At 49.0% G+C, this 23,377-nt stretch overlaps 1 protein-coding gene across 5 annotated transcripts in view; it reads left to right on the forward strand.

Annotated features, from left to right (window-relative positions):
- Positions 1–23,377, forward strand: part of LOC129840540 (FERM, ARHGEF and pleckstrin domain-containing protein 1-like) — a 181,541-nt gene that overhangs the window by 134,998 nt on the left and 23,166 nt on the right. For 4 of the 5 annotated variants that reach the window (XM_055908476.1, XM_055908479.1, XM_055908480.1 and 1 more), the window contains exons 18-19: positions 14,912–15,152; positions 22,139–22,269. In XM_055908476.1, coding sequence (XP_055764451.1) covers positions 14,912–15,152; positions 22,139–22,269 — 372 coding nt within the window. The remainder of the gene's footprint in view (positions 1–14,911; positions 15,153–22,138; positions 22,270–23,377) is intronic. The other variant, XM_055908477.1, reaches the window with a different exon arrangement.

Consider the following 23,377-nt stretch of genomic DNA (forward strand, 5'->3'; position numbering starts at 1 on the left):
CCTACCCCTCTCCTCTCTCCTAACCCCTACATCTTCTACCTAACCTACCCCTCTCCTCTCTCCCTAACCCCTACATCTTCTACCTACCCCTCTCCTCTCTCTCTAACCCCTACATCTTCTACCTAACCTACCCCTCTCCTCTCTCCCTAACCCCTACATCTTCTACCTACCCCTCTCCTCTCTCTCTAACCCCTACATCTTCTACCTAACCTACCCCTCTCCTCTCTCCCTAACCCCTACATCTTCTACCTACCCCTCTCCTCTCTCCCTAACCCCTACATCTTCTACCTAACCTACCCCTCTCCTCTCTCTCTAACCCCTACATCTTCTACCTAACCTACCCCTCTCCTCTCTCCCTAACCCCTACATCTTCTACCTCCACCCCTCTCCTCTCTCTCTAACCCCTACATCTTCTACCTACCTACCCCTCTCCTCTCTCTCTAACCCCTACATCTTCTACCTACCCCTCTCCTCTCTCTCTAACCCCTACATCTTCTACCTAACCTACCCCTCTCCTCTCTCTCTAACCCCTACATCTTCTACCTACCTACCCCTCTCCTCTCTCTCTAACCCCTACATCTTCTACCTAACCTACCCCTCTCCTCTCTCTCTAACCCCTACATCTTCTACCTACCCCTCTCCTCTCTCTCTAACCCCTACATCTTCTACCTAACCTACCCCTCTCCTCTCTCCCTAACCCCTACATCTTCTACCTACCCCCTCTCCTCTCTCTCTAACCCCTACATCTTCTACCTAACCTACCCCTCTCCTCTCTCTCTAACCCCTACATCTTCTACCTACCCCTCTCCTCTCTCTCTAACCCCTACATCTTCTACCTACCCCTCTCCTCTCTCTCTAACCCCTACATCTTCTACCTAACCTCCTCTCCTCTCTCTCTAACCCCTACATCTTCTACCTAACCTACCCCTCTCCTCTCTCTCTAACCCCTACATCTTCTACCTAACCTACCTCTCCTCTCTCTCTAACCCCTACATCTTCTACCTACCCCTCTCCTCTCTCTCTAACCCCTACATCTTCTACCTAACCTACCCCTCTCCTCTCTCTCTAACCCCTACATCTTCTACCTACCCCTCTCCTCTCTCTCTAACCCCTACATCTTCTACCTAACCTACCCCTCTCCTCTCTCTCTAACCCCTACATCTTCTACCTAACCTACCCCTCTCCTCTCTCCCTAACCCCTACATCTTCTACCTACCCCTCTCCTCTCTCTCTAACCCCTACATCTTCTACCTAACCTACCCCTCTCCTCTCTCCTAACCCCTACATCTTCTACCTACCCCTCTCCTCTCTCTCTAACCCCTACATCTTCTACCTAACCTACCCCTCTCCTCTCTCTCTAACCCCTACATCTTCTACCTACCCCTCTCCTCTCTCTCTAACCCCTACATCTTCTACCTACCCCTCTCCTCTCTCTCTAACCCCTACATCTTCTACCTACCCCTCTCCTCTCTCTCTAACCCCTACATCTTCTACCTAACCTACCCCTCTCCTCTCTCCTAACCCCTACATCTTCTACCTACCCCTCTCCTCTCTCTCTAACCCCTACATCTTCTACCTACCTACCCTCTCCTCTCTCTCTAACCCCTACATCTTCTACCTACCCCTCTCCTCTCTCTCTAACCCCTACATCTTCTACCTAACCTACCCCTCTCCTCTCTCTCTAACCCCTACATCTTCTACCTAACCTACCCCTCTCCTCTCTCCCTAACCCCTACATCTTCTACCTACCCCTCTCCTCTCTCTCTAACCCCTACATCTTCTACCTAACCTACCCCTCTCCTCTCTCCTAACCCCTACATCTTCTACCTACCCCTCTCCTCTCTCTCTAACCCCTACATCTTCTACCTACCCCTCTCCTCTCTCTCTAACCCCTACATCTTCTACCTAACCTACCCCTCTCCTCTCTCTCTAACCCCTACATCTTCTACCTAACCTACCCCTCTCCTCTCTCTCTAACCCCTACATCTTCTACCTACCTACCCCTCTCCTCTCTCTCTAACCCCTACATCTTCTACCTAACCTACCCCTCTCCTCTCTCTCTAACCCCTACATCTTCTACCTACCTACCCTCTCCTCTCTCTCTAACCCCTACATCTTCTACCTAACCTACCCCTCTCCTCTCTCTCTAACCCCTACATCTTCTACCTAACCTACCCCTCTCCTCTCTCTCTAACCCCTACATCTTCTACCTACCCCTCTCCTCTCTCTCTAACCCCTACATCTTCTACCTAACCTACCCCTCTCCTCTCTCCCTAACCCCTACATCTTCTACCTACCTACCCCTCTCCTCTCTCTCTAACCCCTACATCTTCTACCTAACCTACCCCTCTCCTCTCTCTCTAACCCCTACATCTTCTACCTACCCCTCTCCTCTCTCTCTAACCCCTACATCTTCTACCTAACCTACCCCTCTCCTCTCTCTCTAACCCCTACATCTTCTACCTACCCCTCTCCTCTCTCTCTAACCCCTACATCTTCTACCTACCCCTCTCCTCTCTCTCTAACCCCTACATCTTCTACCTAACCTACCCCTCTCCTCTCTCTCTAACCCCTACATCTTCTACCTAACCCCTCTCCTCTCTCTCTAACCCCTACATCTTCTACCTACCCCTCTCCTCTCTCTCTAACCCCTACATCTTCTACCTAACCTCCTCTCCTCTCTCTCTAACCCCTACATCTTCTACCTAACCTACCCCTCTCCTCTCTCTCTAACCCCTACATCTTCTACCTAACCTACCCCTCTCCTCTCTCTCTAACCCCTACATCTTCTACCTACCCCTCTCCTCTCTCTCTAACCCCTACATCTTCTACCTAACCTACCCCTCTCCTCTCTCTCTAACCCCTACATCTTCTACCTACCCCTCTCCTCTCTCTCTAACCCCTACATCTTCTACCTAACCTACCCCTCTCCTCTCTCTCTAACCCCTACATCTTCTACCTACCCCTCTCCTCTCTCTCTAACCCTACATCTTCTACCTACCCCTCTCCTCTCTCTCTAACCCCTACATCTTCTACCTACCCCTCTCCTCTCTCTCTAACCCCTACATCTTCTACCTAACCTACCCCTCTCCTCTCTCTCTAACCCCTACATCTTCTACCTACCCCTCTCCTCTCTCTCTAACCCCTACATCTTCTACCTAACCTACCCCTCTCCTCTCTCCTAACCCCTACATCTTCTACCTACCCCTCTCCTCTCTCTCTAACCCCTACATCTTCTACCTACCCCTCTCCTCTCTCTCTAACCCCTACATCTTCTACCTAACCTACCCCTCTCCTCTCTCTCTAACCCCTACATCTTCTACCTACCTACCCCTCTCCTCTCTCCTAACCCCTACATCTTCTACCTAACCTACCCCTCTCCTCTCTCTCTAACCCCTACATCTTCTACCTAACCTACCCCTCTCCTCTCTCCCTAACCCCTACATCTTCTACCTACCCCTCTCCTCTCTCTCTAACCCCTACATCTTCTACCTAACCTACCCCTCTCCTCTCTCTCTAACCCCTACATCTTCTACCTAACCTACCCCTCTCCTCTCTCTCTAACCCCTACATCTTCTACCTAACCTACCCCTCTCCTCTCTCTCTAACCCCTACATCTTCTACCTAACCTACCCTCTCCTCTCTCCTAACCCCTACATCTTCTACCTACCCCTCTCCTCTCTCTCTAACCCCTACATCTTCTACCTAACCTACCCCTCTCCTCTCTCCTAACCCCTACATCTTCTACCTACCCCTCTCCTCTCTCTCTAACCCCTACATCTTCTACCTAACCTACCCCTCTCCTCTCTCTCTAACCCCTACATCTTCTACCTACCCCTCTCCTCTCTCTCTAACCCCTACATCTTCTACCTACCCCTCTCCTCTCTCTCTAACCCCTACATCTTCTACCTACCCCACTCCTCTCTCTCTAACCCCTACATCTTCTACCTAACCTACCCTCTCCTCTCTCTCTAACCCCTACATCTTCTACCTACCCCTCTCCTCTCTCTCTAACCCCTACATCTTCTACCTAACCTACCCCTCTCCTCTCTCTCTAACCCCTACATCTTCTACCTACCTACCCCTCTCCTCTCTCCTAACCCCTACATCTTCTACCTACCTACCCCTCTCCTCTCTCTCTAACCCCTACATCTTCTACCTAACCTACCCCTCTCCTCTCTCTCTAACCCCTACATCTTCTACCTACCCCTCTCCTCTCTCTCTAACCCCTACATCTTCTACCTAACCTACCCCTCTCCTCTCTCTCTAACCCCTACATCTTCTACCTACCCCTCTCCTCTCTCTCTAACCCCTACATCTTCTACCTAACCTACCCTCTCCTCTCTCTCTAACCCCTACATCTTCTACCTAACCTACCCCTCTCCTCTCTCTCTAACCCCTACATCTTCTACCTAACCTACCTCTCCTCTCTCTCTAACCCCTACATCTTCTACCTACCCCTCTCCTCTCTCTCTAACCCCTACATCTTCTACCTAACCTACCCCTCTCCTCTCTCTCTAACCCCTACATCTTCTACCTACCCCTCTCCTCTCTCTCTAACCCCTACATCTTCTACCTAACCTACCCCTCTCCTCTCTCTCTAACCCCTACATCTTCTACCTAACCTACCCCTCTCCTCTCTCTCTAACCCCTACATCTTCTACCTACCCCTCTCCTCTCTCTCTAACCCCTACATCTTCTACCTTACCTACCCCTCTCCTCTCTCTCTAACCCCTACATCTTCTACCTAACCTACCCCTCTCCTCTCTCCCTAACCCCTACATCTTCTACCTACCCCTCTCCTCTCTCTCTAACCCCTACATCTTCTACCTACCCCTCTCCTCTCTCTCTAACCCCTACATCTTCTACCTACCCCTCTCCTCTCTCTCTAACCCCTACATCTTCTACCTAACCTACCCCCTCCTCTCTCCCTAACCCCTACATCTTCTACCTACCCCTCTCCTCTCTCTCTAACCCCTACATCTTCTACCTAACCTACCCCTCTCCTCTCTCTCTAACCCCTACATCTTCTACCTACCCCTCTCCTCTCTCTCTAACCCCTACATCTTCTACCTACCCCTCTCCTCTCTCTCTAACCCCTACATCTTCTACCTAACCTACCCCTCTCCTCTCTCCTAACCCCTACATCTTCTACCTAACCTACCCCTCTCCTCTCTCTCTAACCCCTACATCTTCTACCTAACCTACCCTCTCCTCTCTCTCTAACCCCTACATCTTCTACCTACCCCTCTCCTCTCTCTCTAACCCCTACATCTTCTACCTAACCTACCCCTCTCCTCTCTCTCTAACCCCTACATCTTCTACCTAACCTACCCCTCTCCTCTCTCTCTAACCCCTACATCTTCTACCTAACCTACCCCTCTCCTCTCTCTCTAACCCCTACATCTTCTACCTAACCTACCCCTCTCCTCTCTCTCTAACCCCTACATCTTCTACCTACCCCTCTCCTCTCTCTCTAACCCCTACATCTTCTACCTAACCTACCCCTCTCCTCTCTCTCTAACCCCTACATCTTCTACCTAACCTACCCCTCTCCTCTCTCTCTAACCCCTACATCTTCTACCTACCCCTCTCCTCTCTCTCTAACCCCTACATCTTCTACCTACCCCTCTCCTCTCTCTCTAACCCCTACATCTTCTACCTAACCTACCCCTCTCCTCTCTCCCTAACCCCTACATCTTCTACCTACCCCTCTCCTCTCTCTCTAACCCCTACATCTTCTACCTAACCTACCCTCTCCTCTCTCTCTAACCCCTACATCTTCTACCTACCCCTCTCCTCTCTCTCTAACCCCTACATCTTCTACCTAACCTACCCCTCTCCTCTCTCTCTAACCCCTACATCTTCTACCTACCCCTCTCCTCTCTCTCTAACCCCTACATCTTCTACCTACCCCTCTCCTCTCTCTCTAACCCCTACATCTTCTACCTACCCCTCTCCTCTCTCTCTAACCCCTACATCTTCTACCTACCCCTCTCCTCTCTCTCTAACCCCTACATCTTCTACCTACCCCTCTCCTCTCTCTCTAACCCCTACATCTTCTACCTAACCTACCCCTCTCCTCTCTCTCTAACCCCTACATCTTCTACCTAACCTACCCCTCTCCTCTCTCTCTAACCCCTACATCTTCTACCTAACCTACCCCTCTCCTCTCTCTCTAACCCCTACATCTTCTACCTAACCTACCCTCTCCTCTCTCTCTAACCCCTACATCTTCTACCTACCCCTCTCCTCTCTCTCTAACCCCTACATCTTCTACCTAACCTACCCCTCTCCTCTCTCTCTAACCCCTACATCTTCTACCTAACCTACCCCTCTCCTCTCTCTCTAACCCCTACATCTTCTACCTACCCCTCTCCTCTCTCTCTAACCCCTACATCTTCTACCTAACCTACCCCTCTCCTCTCTCCTAACCCCTACATCTTCTACCTACCCCTCTCCTCTCTCCCTAACCCCTACATCTTCTACCTAACCTACCCCTCTCCTCTCTCTCTAACCCCTACATCTTCTACCTACCCCTCTCCTCTCTCTCTAACCCCTACATCTTCTACCTACCCCTCTCCTCTCTCTCTAACCCCTACATCTTCTACCTACCTACCCCTCTCCTCTCTCTCTAACCCCTACATCTTCTACCTACCCCTCTCCTCTCTCTCTAACCCCTACATCTTCTACCTACCCCTCTCCTCTCTCTCTAACCCCTACATCTTCTACCTAACCTACCCCTCTCCTCTCTCTCTAACCCCTACATCTTCTACCTAACCTACCCCTCTCCTCTCTCTCTAACCCCTACATCTTCTACCTACCCCTCTCCTCTCTCTCTAACCCCTACATCTTCTACCTACCCCTCTCCTCTCTCCTAACCCCTACATCTTCTACCTACCCCTCTCCTCTCTCTCTAACCCCTACATCTTCTACCTACCCCTCTCCTCTCTCTCTAACCCCTACATCTTCTACCTACCCCTCTCCTCTCTCTCTAACCCCTACATCTTCTACCTAACCTACCCCTCTCCTCTCTCTCTAACCCCTACATCTTCTACCTAACCTACCCCTCTCCTCTCTCTCTAACCCCTACATCTTCTACCTACCCCTCTCCTCTCTCTCTAACCCCTACATCTTCTACCTACCCCTCTCCTCTCTCTCTAACCCCTACATCTTCTACCTAACCTACCCCTCTCCTCTCTCCCTAACCCCTACATCTTCTACCTACCCCTCTCCTCTCTCTCTAACCCCTACATCTTCTACCTAACCCTCTCCTCTCTCTCTAACCCCTACATCTTCTACCTACCCCTCTCCTCTCTCTCTAACCCCTACATCTTCTACCTAACCTACCCCTCTCCTCTCTCCTAACCCCTACATCTTCTACCTACCCCTCTCCTCTCTCTCTAACCCCTACATCTTCTACCTAACCTACCCCTCTCCTCTCTCTCTAACCCCTACATCTTCTACCTACCCCTCTCCTCTCTCTCTAACCCCTACATCTTCTACCTACCCCTCTCCTCTCTCTCTAACCCCTACATCTTCTACCTAACCTACCCCTCTCTCTCTCTAACCCCTACATCTTCTACCTACCTACCCCTCTCCTCTCTCTCTAACCCCTACATCTTCTACCTAACCTACCCCTCTCTCTCTAACCCCTACATCTTCTACCTACCCCTCTCCTCTCTCTCTAACCCCTACATCTTCTACCTAACCTACCCCTCTCCTCTCTCTCTAACCCCTACATCTTCTACCTAACCTACCCCTCTCCTCTCTCTCTAACCCCTACATCTTCTACCTAACCTACCCCTCTCCTCTCTCTCTAACCCCTACATCTTCTACCTAACCTACCCCTCTCCTCTCTCTCTAACCCCTACATCTTCTACCTACCCCTCTCCTCTCTCTCTAACCCCTACATCTTCTACCTAACCTACCCTCTCCTCTCTCTCTAACCCCTACATCTTCTACCTAACCTACCCCTCTCCTCTCTCTCTAACCCCTACATCTTCTACCTACCCCTCTCCTCTCTCTCTAACCCCTACATCTTCTACCTACCCCTCTCCTCTCTCTCTAACCCCTACATCTTCTACCTAACCTACCCCTCTCCTCTCTCCTAACCCCTACATCTTCTACCTACCCCTCTCCTCTCTCTCTAACCCCTACATCTTCTACCTAACCCCTCTCCTCTCTCTCTAACCCCTACATCTTCTACCTACCCCTCTCCTCTCTCTCTAACCCCTACATCTTCTACCTAACCTACCCTCTCCTCTCTCCCTAACCCCTACATCTTCTACCTACCCCTCTCCTCTCTCTCTAACCCCTACATCTTCTACCTAACCCTCTCCTCTCTCCCTAACCCCTACATCTTCTACCTACCCCTCTCCTCTCTCTCTAACCCCTACATCTTCTACCTACCCCTCTCCTCTCTCTCTAACCCCTACATCTTCTACCTACCCCTCTCCTCTCTCTCTAACCCCTACATCTTCTACCTAACCTACCCCTCTCCTCTCTCTAACCCCTACATCTTCTACCTACCTACCCCTCTCCTCTCTCTCTAACCCCTACATCTTCTACCTAACCTACCCCTCTCCTCTCTCTCTAACCCCTACATCTTCTACCTAACCTACCCTCTCCTCTCTCTCTAACCCCTACATCTTCTACCTACCCCTCTCCTCTCTCTCTAACCCCTACATCTTCTACCTAACCTACCCCTCTCCTCTCTCTCTAACCCCTACATCTTCTACCTAACCTACCCCTCTCCTCTCTCCCTAACCCCTACATCTTCTACCTACCCCTCTCCTCTCTCTCTAACCCCTACATCTTCTACCTAACCTACCCCTCTCCTCTCTCCTAACCCCTACATCTTCTACCTACCCCTCTCCTCTCTCCTAACCCCTACATCTTCTACCTAACCTACCCCTCTCCTCTCTCTCTAACCCCTACATCTTCTACCTACCCCTCTCCTCTCTCTCTAACCCCTACATCTTCTACCTACCCCTCTCCTCTCTCTCTAACCCCTACATCTTCTACCTACCCTACCCCTCTCCTCTCTCTCTAACCCCTACATCTTCTACCTACCCCTCTCCTCTCTCTCTAACCCCTACATCTTCTACCTACCCCTCTCCTCTCTCTCTAACCCCTACATCTTCTACCTAACCTACCCCTCTCCTCTCTCTCTAACCCCTACATCTTCTACCTAACCTACCCCTCTCCTCTCTCTCTAACCCCTACATCTTCTACCTACCCCTCTCCTCTCTCTCTAACCCCTACATCTTCTACCTACCCCTCTCCTCTCTCCCTAACCCCTACATCTTCTACCTACCCCTCTCCTCTCTCCCTAACCCCTACATCTTCTACCTACCCCTCTCCTCTCTCTCTAACCCCTACATCTTCTACCTAACCTACCCCTCTCCTCTCTCTCTAACCCCTACATCTTCTACCTACCCCTCTCCTCTCTCTCTAACCCCTACATCTTCTACCTACCCTACCCCTCTCCTCTCTCTCTAACCCCTACATCTTCTACCTAACCTACCCCTCTCCTCTCTCCCTAACCCCTACATCTTCTACCTAACCTACCCCTCTCCTCTCTCTCTAACCCCTACATCTTCTACCTAACCTACCCCCTCCTCTCTCCCTAACCCCTACATCTTCTACCTACCCCTCTCCTCTCTCCTAACCCCTACATCTTCTACCTACCCTACCCTCTCCTCTCTCTCTAACCCCTACATCTTCTACCTAACCTACCCCTCTCCTCTCTCTCTAACCCCTACATCTTCTACCTAACCTACCCCTCTCCTCTCTCTCTAACCCCTACATCTTCTACCTAACCTACCCCTCTCCTCTCTCTCTAACCCCTACATCTTCTACCTAACCTACCCCCTCCTCTCTCCCTAACCCCTACATCTTCTACCTACCCCTCTCCTCTCTCTAACCCCTACATCTTCTACCTAACCTACCCCTCTCTCCCTAACCCCTACATCTTCTAACCTACCCCTCTCCTCTCTCCCTAACCCCTACATCTTCTACCTAACCTACCCCTCTCTCTCTAACCCCTGCATCTTCTACCTACCCCTCTCCTCTCTCTCTAACCCCTACATCTTCTACCTAACCTACTCCTCTCCTCTCTCTCTCTAACCCCTACATCTTCTACCTAACCTACCCCTCTCCTCTCTCTCTAACCCCTACATCTTCTACCTACCCCTCTCCTCTCTCTCTAACCCCTACATCTTCTACCTAACCTACCCCTCTCTCTCTAACCCCTACATCTTCTACCTACCCCTCTCCTCTCTCCTAAACCCTACATCTTCTACCTAACCTACCCCTCTCCTCTCTCTCTAACCCTACATCTTCTACCTACCCCTCTCCTCTCTCTCTAACCCCTACATCTTCTACCTACCCCTCTCCTCTCTCTCTAACCCCTACATCTTCTACCTAACCTACCCCTCTCCTCTCTCTCTAACCCCTACATCTTCTACCTAACCTACCCCCTCCTCTCTCCCTAACCCCTACATCTTCTACCTACCCCTCTCCTCTCTCTCTAACCCCTACATCTTCTACCTACCCCTCTCCTCTCTCTCTAACCCCTACATCTTCTACCTACCCCTCTCCTCTCTCCCTAACCCCTACATCTTCTACCTAACCTACCCCTCTCCTCTCTCTCTAACCCCTACATCTTCTACCTAACCTACCCCTCTCCTCTCTCTCTAACCCCTACATCTTCTACCTACCCCTCTCCTCTCTCCCTAACCCCTACATCTTCTACCTACCCCTCTCCTCTCTCCCTAACCCCTACATCTTCTACCTACCCCTCTCCTCTCTCTCTAACCCCTACATCTTCTACCTACCCCTCTCCTCTCTCCCTAACCCCTACATCTTCTACCTAACCTACCCTCTCTCTCTCTAACCCCTACATCTTCTACCTACCCCTCTCCTCTCTCTCTAACCCCTACATCTTCTACCTACCCCTCTCCTCTCTCCCTAACCCCTACATCTTCTACCTACCTACCCCTCTCCTCTCTCTCTAACCCCTACATCTTCTACCTAACCTACCCCTCTCCTCTCTCTCCTAACCCCTACATCTTCTACCTAACCTACCCCTCTCCTCTCTCTCTAACCCCTACATCTTCTACCTAACCTACCCCCTCCTCTCTCCCTAACCCCTACATCTTCTACCTACCCCTCTCCTCTCTCCTAACCCCTACATCTTCTACCTAACCTACCCCTCTCCTCTCTCTCTAACCCCTACATCTTCTACCTAACCTACCCCTCTCCTCTCTCTCTAACCCCTACATCTTCTACCTAACCTACCCCTCTCCTCTCTCTCTAACCCCTACATCTTCTACCTAACCTACCCCCTCCTCTCTCCCTAACCCCTACATCTTCTACCTACCCCTCTCCTCTCTCTAACCCCTACATCTTCTACCTAACCTACCCCTCTCTCCCTAACCCCTACATCTTCTAACCTACCCCTCTCCTCTCTCCCTAACCCCTACATCTTCTACCTAACCTACCTCCTCTCTCTCTAACCCCTGCATCTTCTACCTACCCCTCTCCTCTCTCTCTAACCCCTACATCTTCTACCTACCCCTCTCCTCTCTCCCTAACCCCTACATCTTCTACCTACCCCTCTCCTCTCTCCCTAACCCCTACATCTTCTACCTACCCCTCTCCTCTCTCTCTAACCCCTACATCTTCTACCTACCCCTCTCCTCTCTCCCTAACCCCTACATCTTCTACCTAACCTACCTCTCTCTCTCTAACCCCTACATCTTCTACCTACCCCTCTCCTCTCTCTCTAACCCTACATCTTCTACCTACCCCTCTCCTCTCTCCCTAACCCCTACATCTTCTACCTACCCCTCTCCTCTCTCCCTAACCCCTACATCTTCTACCTACCCTACCCCTCTCCTCTCTCTCTAACCCCTACATCTTCTACCTAACCTACCCCTCTCCTCTCTCCCTAACCCCTACATCTTCTACCTAACCTACCCCTCTCCTCTCTCTCTAACCCCTACATCTTCTACCTAACCTACCCCCTCCTCTCTCCCTAACCCCTACATCTTCTACCTACCCCTCTCCTCTCTCTAACCCCTACATCTTCTACCTACCCTACCCCTCTCCTCTCTCTCTAACCCCTACATCTTCTACCTAACCTACCCCTCTTCTCTCTCTCTAACCCTACATCTTCTACCTAACCTACCCCTCTCCTCTCTCTCTAACCCCTACATCTTCTACCTAACCTACCCCTCTCCTCTCTCTCTAACCCCTACATCTTCTACCTAACCTACCCCCTCCTCTCTCCCTAACCCCTACATCTTCTACCTACCCCTCTCCTCTCTCTAACCCCTACATCTTCTACCTAACCTACCCCTCTCTCCCTAACCCCTACATCTTCTAACCTACCCCTCTCCTCTCTCCCTAACCCCTATATCTTCTACCTAACCTACCCCTCTCTCTCTAACCCCTGCATCTTCTACCTACCCCTCTCCTCTCTCTCTAACCCTACATCTTCTACCTACCCCTCTCCTCTCTCCCTAACCCCTACATCTTCTACCTACCCCTCTCCTCTCTCTAACCCCTACATCTTCTACCTAACCTACCCCTCTCTCCCTAACCCCTACATCTTCTAACCTACCCCTCTCCTCTCTCCCTAACCCCTACATCTTCTACCTAACCTACCCCTCTCCTCTCTCTCTAACCCCTACATCTTCTACCTAACCTACCCCTCTCCTCTCTCTCTAACCCCTACATCTTCTACCTACCCCTCTCCTCTCTCTCTAACCCCTACATCTTCTACCTACCCCTCTCCTCTCTCTCTAACCCCTACATCTTCTACCTACCCCTCTCCTCTCTCTCTAACCCCTACATCTTCTACCTAACCTACCCCTCTCTCTCTAACCCCTACATCTTCTACCTACCCTACCCCTCTCCTCTCTCTCTAACCCCTACATCTTCTACCTAACCTACCCCTCTCCTCTCTCTCTAACCCCTGCATCTTCTACCTACCCCTCTCCTCTCTCTCTAACCCTACATCTTCTACCTACCCCTCTCCTCTCTCCCTAACCCCTACATCTTCTACCTACCCCTCTCCTCTCTCTAACCCCTACATCTTCTACCTAACCTACCCCTCTCTCCCTAACCCCTACATCTTCTAACCTACCCCTCTCCTCTCTCCCTAACCCCTATATCTTCTACCTAACCTACCCCTCTCCTCTCTCTCTAACCCCTACATCTTCTACCTAACCTACCCCTCTCCTCTCGCTCTAACCCCTGCATCTTCTACCTACCCCTCTCCTCTCTCTCTAACCCCTACATCTTCTACCTACCCCTCTCCTCTCTCTCTAACCCCTACATCTTCTACCTACCCCTCTCCTCTCTCTCTAACCCCTACATCTTCTACCTAACCTACCCCTCTCTCTCTAACCCCTACATCTTCTACCTACCCTACCCCTCTCCTCTCTCTCTAACCCCTACATCTTCTACCTAACCTACCCCTCTCCTCTCTCTCTAACCCCTACATCTTCTACCTACCCCTCTCCTCTCTCTCTAACCCTACATCTTCTACCTAACCTACCCCTCTCCTCTCTCCCTAACCCCTACATCTTCTACCTACCCCTCTCCTCTCTCTCTAACCCCTACATCTTCTACCTAACCTACCCCTCTCCTCTCTCTCTAACCCCTACATCTTCTAACCTACCCCTCTCCTCTCTCTCTAACCCCTACATCTTCTACCTACCCCTCTCCTCTCTCTCTAACCCCTACATCTTCTACCTAACCTACCCCTCTCTCTCTAACCCCTACATCTTCTACCTACCCTACCCCTCTCCTCTCTCTCTAACCCCTACATCTTCTACCTAACCTACCCCTCTCTCTCTAACCCCTGCATCTTCTACCTAACCTACGCCTCTCCTCTCTCTCTCTAACCCCTACATCTTCTACCTACCCCTCTCCTCTCTCTCTAACCCTACATCTTCTACCTAACCTAACCCTCTCCTCTCTCTCTAACCCCTACATCTTCTACCTAACCTACCCCTCTCCTCTCTCCCTAACCCCTACATCTTCTACCTACCCCTCTCCTCTCTCTCTAACCCCTACATCTTCTACCTACCCTACCCCTCTCCTCTCTCCCTAACCCCTACATCTTCTACCTACCCCTCTCCTCTCTCTCTAACCCCTACATCTTCTACCTAACCTACCCCTCTCCTCTCTCCCTAACCCCTACATCTTCTACCTAACCTACCCCTCTCCTCTCTCTCTAACCCCTACATCTTCTACCTACCCTACCCCTCTCCTCTCTCTCTAACCCCTGCATCTTCTACCTACCCCTCTCCTCTCTCTCTAACCCCTGCATCTTCTACCTACCCCTCTCCTCTCTCTCTAACCCCTGCATCTTCTACCTACCCCTCTCCTCTCTCTCTAACCCCTACATCTTCTACCTAACCTACCCCTCTCCTCTCTCTCTAACCCCTACATCTTCTACCTAACCTACCCCTCTCCTCTCTCTCTAACCCCTACATCTTCTACCTACCCCTCTCCTCTCTCCCTAACCCCTACATCTTCTACCTACCCCTCTCCTCTCTCCCTAACCCCTACATCTTCTACCTACCCCTCTCCTCTCTCCCTAACCCCTACATCTTCTACCTACCCCTCTCCTCTCTCTCTAACCCCTACATCTTCTACCTAACCTACCCCTCTCCTCTCTCTCTAACCCTACATCTTCTACCTACCCCTCTCCTCTCTCCCTAACCCCTGCATCTTCTACCTAACCTACCCCTATCCTCTCTCTCTCTAACCCCTACATCTTCTACCTACCCCTCCCCTCTCTCTCTAACCCCTACATCTTCTACCTACCCCTCTCCTCTGTCTCTAACCCCTACATCTTCTACCTAACCTACCCCTCTCCTCTCTGCCCCAGCAGCAGTTGACGTCCCTCCTGCAGCGTCACGGTGAGGTGTTGGTTGAGTTGGAGCGTTCGTGCCGTGCGTCCCAGCGGCTGGAGGAGGTGTGTCGAGAGTTTGAGCAGCGGAAGGTGTGTTACCTGTCCCTCAACATGTTCCTGCTGCGCCCCCTGCATCGCCTGCTGCACTACAAACTGATTCTGGAGAGACTGTGTAAACACTACCCCCCCACACACCAAGACTTCAGAGACAGCAGAGGTAGGTTACAGCAGAGAACCCTGCTCCTCTAGTTAATATCTCAGAGAGAACCCTGCTCCCCTAGTTAATATCTCAGAGAGAACCCTGCTCCTCTAGTTAATATCTCAGAGAGAACCCTGCTCCCCTAGTTAATATCTCAGAGAGAACCCTGCTCCCCTAGTTAATATCTCAGAGAGAACCCTGCTCCTCTAGTTAATATCTCAGAGAGAACCCTGCTCCTCTAGTTAATATCTCAGAGAGAACCCTGCTCCTCTAGTTAATATCTCAGAGAGAACCCTGCTCCTCTAGTTAATATCTCAGAGAGAACCCTGCTCCTCTAGTTAATATCTCAGAGAGAACCCTGCTCCTCTAGTTAATATCTCAGAGAGAACCCTGCTCCTCTAGTTAATATCTCAGAGAGAACCCTGCTCCCCTAGTTAATATCTCAGAGAGAACCCTGCTCCTCTAGTTAATATCTCAGAGAGAACCCTGCTCCTCTAGTTAATATCTCAGAGAGAACCCTGCTCCTCTAGTTAATATCTCAGAGAACCCTGCTCCTCTAGTTAATATCTCAGAGAGAACCCTGCTCCTCTAGTTAATATCTCAGAGAGAACCCTGCTCCTCTAGTTAATATCTCAGAGAACCCTGCTCCTCTAGTTAATATCTCAGAGAGAACCCTGCTCCTCTAGTTAATATCTCAGAGAGAACCCTGCTCCTCTAGTTAATATCTCAGAGAGAACCCTGCTCCTCTAGTTAATATCTCAGAGAGAACCCTGCTCCTCTAGTTAATATCTCAGAGAGAACCCTGCTCCTCTAGTTAATATCTCAGAGAGAACCCTGCTCCTCTAGTTAATATCTCAGAGAGAACCCTGCTCCTCTAGTTAATATCTCAGAGAGAACCCTGCTCCTCTAGTTAATATCTCAGAGAGAACCCTGCTCCTCTAGTTAATATCTCAGAGAGAACCCTGCTCCTCTAGTTAATATCTCAGAGAGAACCCTGCTCCTCTAGTTAATATCTCAGAGAGAACCCTGCTCCTCTAGTTAATATCTCAGAGAGAACCCTGCTCCTCTAGTTAATATCTCAGAGAGAACCCTGCTCCTCTAGTTAATATCTCAGAGAGAACCCTGCTCCTCTAGTTAATATCTCAGAGAGAACCCTGCTCCTCTAGTTAATATCTCAGAGAGAACCCTGCTCCTCTAGTTAATATCTCAGAGAGAACCCTGCTCCTCTAGTTAATATCTCAGAGAGAACCCTGCTCCTCTAGTTAATATCTCAGAGAACCCTGCTCCTCTAGTTAATATCTCAGAGAGAACCCTGCTCCTCTAGTTAATATCTCAGAGAACCCTGCTCCTCTAGTTAATATCTCAGAGAGAACCCTGCTCCTCTAGTTAATATCTCAGAGAGAACCCTGCTCCTCTAGTTAATATCTCAGAGAACCCTGCTCCCCTAGTTAATATCTCAGAGAGAACCCTGCTCCTCTAGTTAATATCTCAGAGAGAACCCTGCTCATCTAGTTAATATCTCAGAGAGAACCCTGCTCCTCTAGTTAATATCTCAGAGAGAACCCTGCTCCTCTAGTTAATATCTCAGAGAGAACCCTGCTCCTCTAGTTAATATCTCAGAGAGAACCCTGCTCCTCTAGTTAATATCTCAGAGAGAACCCTGCTCCTCTAGTTAATATCTCAGAGAGAACCCTGCTCCTCTAGTTAATATCTCAGAGAGTACCCTGCTCCTCTAGTTAATATCTCAGAGAGAACCCTGCTCCTCTAGTTAATATCTCAGAGAGAACCCTGCTCCTCTAGTTAATATCTCAGAGAGAACCCTGCTCCTCTAGTTAATATCTCAGAGAGAACCCTGCTCCTCTAGTTAATATCTCAGAGAGAACCCTGCTCCTCTAGTTAATATCTCAGAGAGAACCCTGCTCCTCTAGTTAATATCTCAGAGAGAACCCTGCTCCTCTAGTTAATATCTCAGAGAGAACCCTGCTCCTCTAGTTAATATCTCAGAGAGAACCCTGCTCCTCTAGTTAATATCTCAGAGAGAACCCTGCTCCCCTAGTTAATATCTCAGAGAGAACCCTGCTCCTCTAGTTAATATCTCAGAGAGAACCCTGCTCCTCTAGTTAATATCTCAGAGAGAACCCTGCTCCTCTAGTTAATATCTCAGAGAGAACCCTGCTCCTCTAGTTAATATCTCAGAGAGAACCCTGCTCCTCTAGTTAATATCTCAGAGAGAACCCTGCTCCTCTAGTTAATATCTCAGAGAGAACCCTGCTCCTCTAGTTAATATCTCAGAGAGAACCCTGCTCCTCTAGTTAATATCTCAGAGAGAACCCTGCTCCTCTAGTTAATATCTCAGAGAGAACCCTGCTCCCCTAGTTAATATCTCAGAGAGAACCCTGCTCCTCTAGTTAATATCTCAGAGAGAACCCTGCTCCTCTAGTTAATATCTCAGAGAGAACCCTGCTCCTCTAGTTAATATCTCAGAGAGAACCCTGCTCCTCTAGTTAATATCTCAGAGAACCCTGCTCCCCTAGTTAATATCTCAGAGAGAACCCTGCTCCTCTAGTTAATATCTCAGAGAGAACCCTGCTCCTCTAGTTAATATCTCAGAGAGAACCCTGCTCCTCTAGTTAATATCTCAGAGAGAACCCTGCTCCTCTAGTTAATATCTCAGAGAGAACCCTGCTCCTCTAGTTAATATCTCAGAGAGAACCCTGCTCCTCTAGTTAATATCTCAGAGAACCCTGCTCCTCTAGTTAATATCTCAGAGAGAACCCTGCTCCTCTAGTTAATATCTCAGAGAGAACCCTGCTCCTCTAGTTAATATCTCAGAGAGAACCCTGCTCCTCTAGTTAATATCTCAGAGAGAACCCTGCTCCTCTAGTTAATATCTCAGAGAGAACCCTGCTCCTCTAGTTAATATCTCAGAGAGAACCCTGCTCCCCTAGTTAATATCTCAGAGAGAACCCTGCTCCTCTAGTTAATATCTCAGAGAGAACCCTGCTCCTCTAGTTAATATCTCAGAGAGAACCCTGCTCCCCTAGTTAATATCTCAGAGAGAACCCTGCTCCTCTAGTTAATATCTCAGAGAGAACCCTGCTCCCCTAGTTAATATCTCAGAGAGAACCCTGCTCCTCTAGTTAATATCTCAGAGAACCCTGCTCCTCTAGTTAATATCTCAGAGAGAACCCTGCTCATCTAGTTAATATCTCAGAGAACCCTGCTCCTCTAGTTAATATCTCAGAGAGAACCCTGCTCCTCTAGTTAATATCTCAGAGAGAACCCTGCTCCCCTAGTTAATATCTCAGAGAGAACCCTGCTCCCCTAGTTAATATCTCAGAGAGAACCCTGCTCCTCTAGTTAATATCTCAGAGAACCCTGCTCCTCTAGTTAATATCTCAGAGAGAACCCTGCTCCTCTAGTTAATATCTCAGAGAGAACCCTGCTCCTCTAGTTAATATCTCAGAGAGAACCCTGCTCCTCTAGTTAATATCTCAGAGAGAACCCTGCTCCTCTAGTTAATATCTCAGAGAGAACCCTGCTCCTCTAGTTAATATCTCAGAGAGAACCCTGCTCCTCTAGTTAATATCTCAGAGAGAACCCTGCTCCTCTAGTTAATATCTCAGAGAGAACCCTGCTCCCCTAGTTAATATCTCAGAGAGAACCCTGCTCCCCTAGTTAATATCTCAGAGAGAACCCTGCTCCTCTAGTTAATATCTCAGAGAGAACCCTGCTCCTCTAGTTAATATCTCAGAGAGAACCCTGCTCCTCTAGTTAATATCTCAGAGAGAACCCTGCTCCTCTAGTTAATATCTCAGAGAGAACCCTGCTCCCCTAGTTAATATCTCAGAGAGAACCCTGCTCCTCTAGTTAATATCTCAGAGAGAACCCTGCTCCTCTAGTTAATATCTCAGAGAGAACCCTGCTCCTCTAGTTAATATCTCAGAGAGAACCCTGCTCCTCTAGTTAATATCTCAGAGAGAACCCTGCTCCCCTAGTTAATATCTCAGAGAACCCTGCTCCTCTAGTTAATATCTCAGAGAGAACCCTGCTCCTCTAGTTAATATCTCAGAGAGAACCCTGCTCCTCTAGTTAATATCTCAGAGAGAACCCTGCTCCTCTAGTTAATATCTCAGAGAGAACCCTGCTCCTCTAGTTAATATCTCAGAGAGAACCCTGCTCCTCTAGTTAATATCTCAGAGAGAACCCTGCTCCTCTAGTTAATATCTCAGAGAGAACCCTGCTCCTCTAGTTAATATCTCAGAGAGAACCCTGCTCCTCTAGTTAATATCTCAGAGAGAACCCTGCTCCTCTAGTTAATATCTCAGAGAGAACCCTGCTCCTCTAGTTAATATCTCAGAGAGAACCCTGCTCCTCTAGTTAATATCTCAGAGAGAACCCTGCTCCTCTAGTTAATATCTCAGAGAACCCTGCTCCCCTAGTTAATATCTCAGAGAGAACCCTGCTCCTCTAGTTAATATCTCAGAGAGAACCCTGCTCCCCTAGCTGCCCTATCAGAGATGGTGTGTGTACTAACTCTCCTCCTCTAGCTGATATATCAGAGATGGTGTGTGTACTAACTCTCCTCCTCTAGCTGATATATCAGAGATGGTGTGTGTACTAGCTCTCCTCCTCTAGCTGCCCTAGCTGATATATCAGAGATGGTGTGTACTAACTCTCCTCCTCTAGCTGATATATCAGAGATGGTGTGTACTAACTCTCCTCCTCTAGCTGATATATCAGAGATGGTGTGTACTAACTCTCCTCCTCTAGCTGATATATCAGAGATGGTGTGTGTACTAGCTCTCCTCCTCTAGCTGCCCTAGCTGATATATCAGAGATGGTGTGTACTAACTCTCCTCCTCTAGCTGCCCTAGCTGATATATCAGAGATGGTGTGTGTACTAGCTCTCCTCCTCTAGCTGATATATCAGAGATGGTGTGTGTACTAGCTCTCCTCCTCTAGCTGCCCTAGTTGATATATCAGAGATGGTGTGTGTACTAGCTCTCCTCCTCTAGCTGCCCTAGCTGATATATCAGAGATGGTGTGTACTAACTCTCCTCCTCTAGCTGCCCTAGCTGATATATCAGAGATGGTGTGTGTACTAGCTCTCCTCCTCTAGCTGATATATCAGAGATGGTGTGTGTACTAACTCTCTTCCTCTAGCTGCCCAAGCTGATATATCAGAGATGGTGTGTGTACTAACTCTCCTCCTCTAGCTGATATATCAGAGATGGTGTGTGTACTAACTCTCCTCCTCTAGCTGATATATCAGAGATGGTGTGTGTACTAACTCTCCTCCTCTAGCTGATATATCAGAGATGGTGTGTGTACTAACTCTCTTCCTCTAGCTGCCCTAGTTGATATATCAGAGATGGTGTGTGTACTAACTCTCCTCCTCTAGCTGCCCTAGTTGATATATCAGAGATGGTGTGTACTAACTCTCCTCCTCTAGCTGCCCTAGCTGATATATCAGAGATGGTGTGTACTAACTCTCCTCCTCTAGCTGATATATCAGAGATGGTGTGTACTAACTCTCCTCCTCTAGCTGATATATCAGAGATGGTGTGTACTAACTCTCCTCCTCTAGCTGCCCTAGTTGATATATCAGAGATGGTGTGTACTAACTCTCCTCCTCTAGCTGCCCTAGCTGATATATCAGAGATGGTGTGTACTAACTCTCCTCCTCTAGCTGCCCTAGCTGATATATCAGAGATGGTGTGTGTACTAACTCTCCTCCTCTAGCTGCCCTAGCTGATATATCAGAGATGGTGTGTGTACTAACTCTCCTCCTCTAGCTGCCCTAGTTGATATATCAGAGATGGTGTGTACTAACTCTCTTCCTCTAGCTGCCCTAGCTGATATATCAGAGATGGTGTGTACTAACTCTCCTCCTCTAGCTGCCCTAGCTGATATATCAGAGATGGTGTGTACTAACTCTCCTCCTCTAGCTGATATATCAGAGATGGTGTGTACTAACTCTCCTCCTCTAGCTGATATATCAGAGATGGTGTGTGTACTAACTCTCCTCCTCTAGCTGATATATCAGAGATGGTGTGTACTAACTCTCCTCCTCTAGCTGATATATCAGAGATGGTGTGTGTACTAACTCTCTTCCTCTAGCTGCCCTAGCTGATATATCAGAGATGGTGTGTACTAACTCTCCTCCTCTAGCTGCCCTAGCTGATATATCAGAGATGGTGTGTGTACTAACTCTCCTCCTCTAGCTGCCCTAGTTGATATATCAGAGATGGTGTGTGTACTAACTCTCTTCCTCTAGCTGCCCTAGCTGATATATCAGAGATGGTGTGTGTACTAACTTTCTTCCTCTAGCTGCCCTAGTTGATATATCAGAGATGGTGTGTGTACTAACTCTCCTCCTCTAGCTGCCCTAGCTGATATATCAGAGATGGTGTGTGTACTAACTCTCCTCCTCTAGCTGATATATCAGAGATGGTGTGTACTAGCTCTCCTCCTCTAGCTGATATATCAGAGATGGTGTGTGTACTAACTCTCCTCCTCTAGCTGCCCTAGCTGATATATCAGAGATGGTGTGTGTACTAGCTCTCCTCCTCTAGCTGCCCTAGCTGATATATCAGAGATGGTGTGTGTACTAACTCTCCTCCTCTAGCTGCCCTAGTTGATATATCAGAGATGGTGTGTACTAACTCTCCTCCTCTAGCTGATATATCAGAGATGGTGTGTGTACTAACTCTCCTCCTCTAGCTGCCCTAGCTGATATATCAGAGATGGTGTGTGTACTAACTCTCCTCCTCTAGCTGATATATCAGAGATGGTGTGTACTAGCTCTCCTCCTCTAGCTGATATATCAGAGATGGTGTGTGTACTAACTCTCCTCCTCTAGCTGATATATCAGAGATGGTGTGTGTACTAACTCTCCTCCTCTAGCTGATATATCAGAGATGGTGTGTGTACTAACTCTCCTCCTCTAGCTGCCCTAGTTGATATATCAGAGATGGTGTGTACTAACTCTCCTCCTCTAGCTGCCCTAGCTGATATATCAGAGATGGTGCTGCAGCTTCAGGGAACCATGATGAAGATGGAGAACATCCAGAAGCTTCTAGAACTGAAGAAAGATCTGACAGGGATCCAGGACCTGGTTATACCGGGCAGGGTAAGAGAACAGTTCTGTTAGGGATCCAGGACCTGGTTATACCGGGCAGGGTAAGAGAACAGTTCTGACAGGGATCCAGGACCTGGTTATACCGGGCAGGGTAAGAGAACAGTTCTGACAGGGATCCAGGACCTGGTTATACCGGGCAAGGTAAGAGAACAGTTCTGACAGGGATCCAGGACCTGGTTATACCGGGCAGGGTAAGAGAACAGTTCTGACAGGGATCCAGGACCTGGTTATACCGGGCAAGGTAAGAGAACAGTTCTGACAGGGATCCAGGACCTGGTTATACCGGGCAGGGTAAGAGAACAGTTCTGACAGGACCTGGTTATACCGGGCAGGGTAAGAGAACAGTTCTGACAGGACCTGGTTATACCGGGCAGGGTAAGAGAACAGTTCTGACAGGGATCCAGGACCTGGTTATACCGGGCAGGGTAAGAGAACAGTTCTGACAGGACCTGGTTATACCGGGCAGGGTAAGAGAACAGTTCTGACAGGACCTGGTTATACCGGGCAGGGTAAGAGAACAGTTCTGACAGGGATCCAGGACCTGGTTATACCGGGCAGGGTAAGAGAACAGTTCTGACAGGGATCCAGGACCTGGTTATACCGGTCAGGGTAAGAGAACAGTTCTGTTAGGGATCCAGGACCTGGTTATACCGGGCAAGGTAAGAGAACAGTTCTGACAGGGATCCAGGACCTGGTTATACCGGGCAGGGTAAGAGAACATTTTTCCCTGGCTTTGCTCTGACAACTATTGTACTGATTTATTCCAAGTTGTCGTACATCAATCCTCATGTTGTCCTCAGTGTATGTAACTTCATGTTGTTGTTTACTCTGTGTGTATGTAACTTCATGTTGTTGTTTACTCTGTGTGTATGTAACTTCATGTTGTTGTTTACTCTGTGTGTATCTAACTTCATGTTGTTGTTTACTCTGTGTGTATGTAACTTCATGTTGTTGTTTACTCTGTGTGTATGTAACTTCATGTTGTTGTTTACTCTGTGTGTATGTAACTTCCAGACATGTTGTTGTTTACTCTGTGTGTATGTAACTTCATGTTGTTGTTTACTCTGTGTGTATGTAACTTCCAGACATGTTGTTGTTT

Source organism: Salvelinus fontinalis, chromosome 41 (assembly GCF_029448725.1).
Source record: "Salvelinus fontinalis isolate EN_2023a chromosome 41, ASM2944872v1, whole genome shotgun sequence".
In the NCBI taxonomy this organism is placed as follows: Eukaryota; Metazoa; Chordata; class Actinopteri; order Salmoniformes; family Salmonidae; genus Salvelinus; species Salvelinus fontinalis.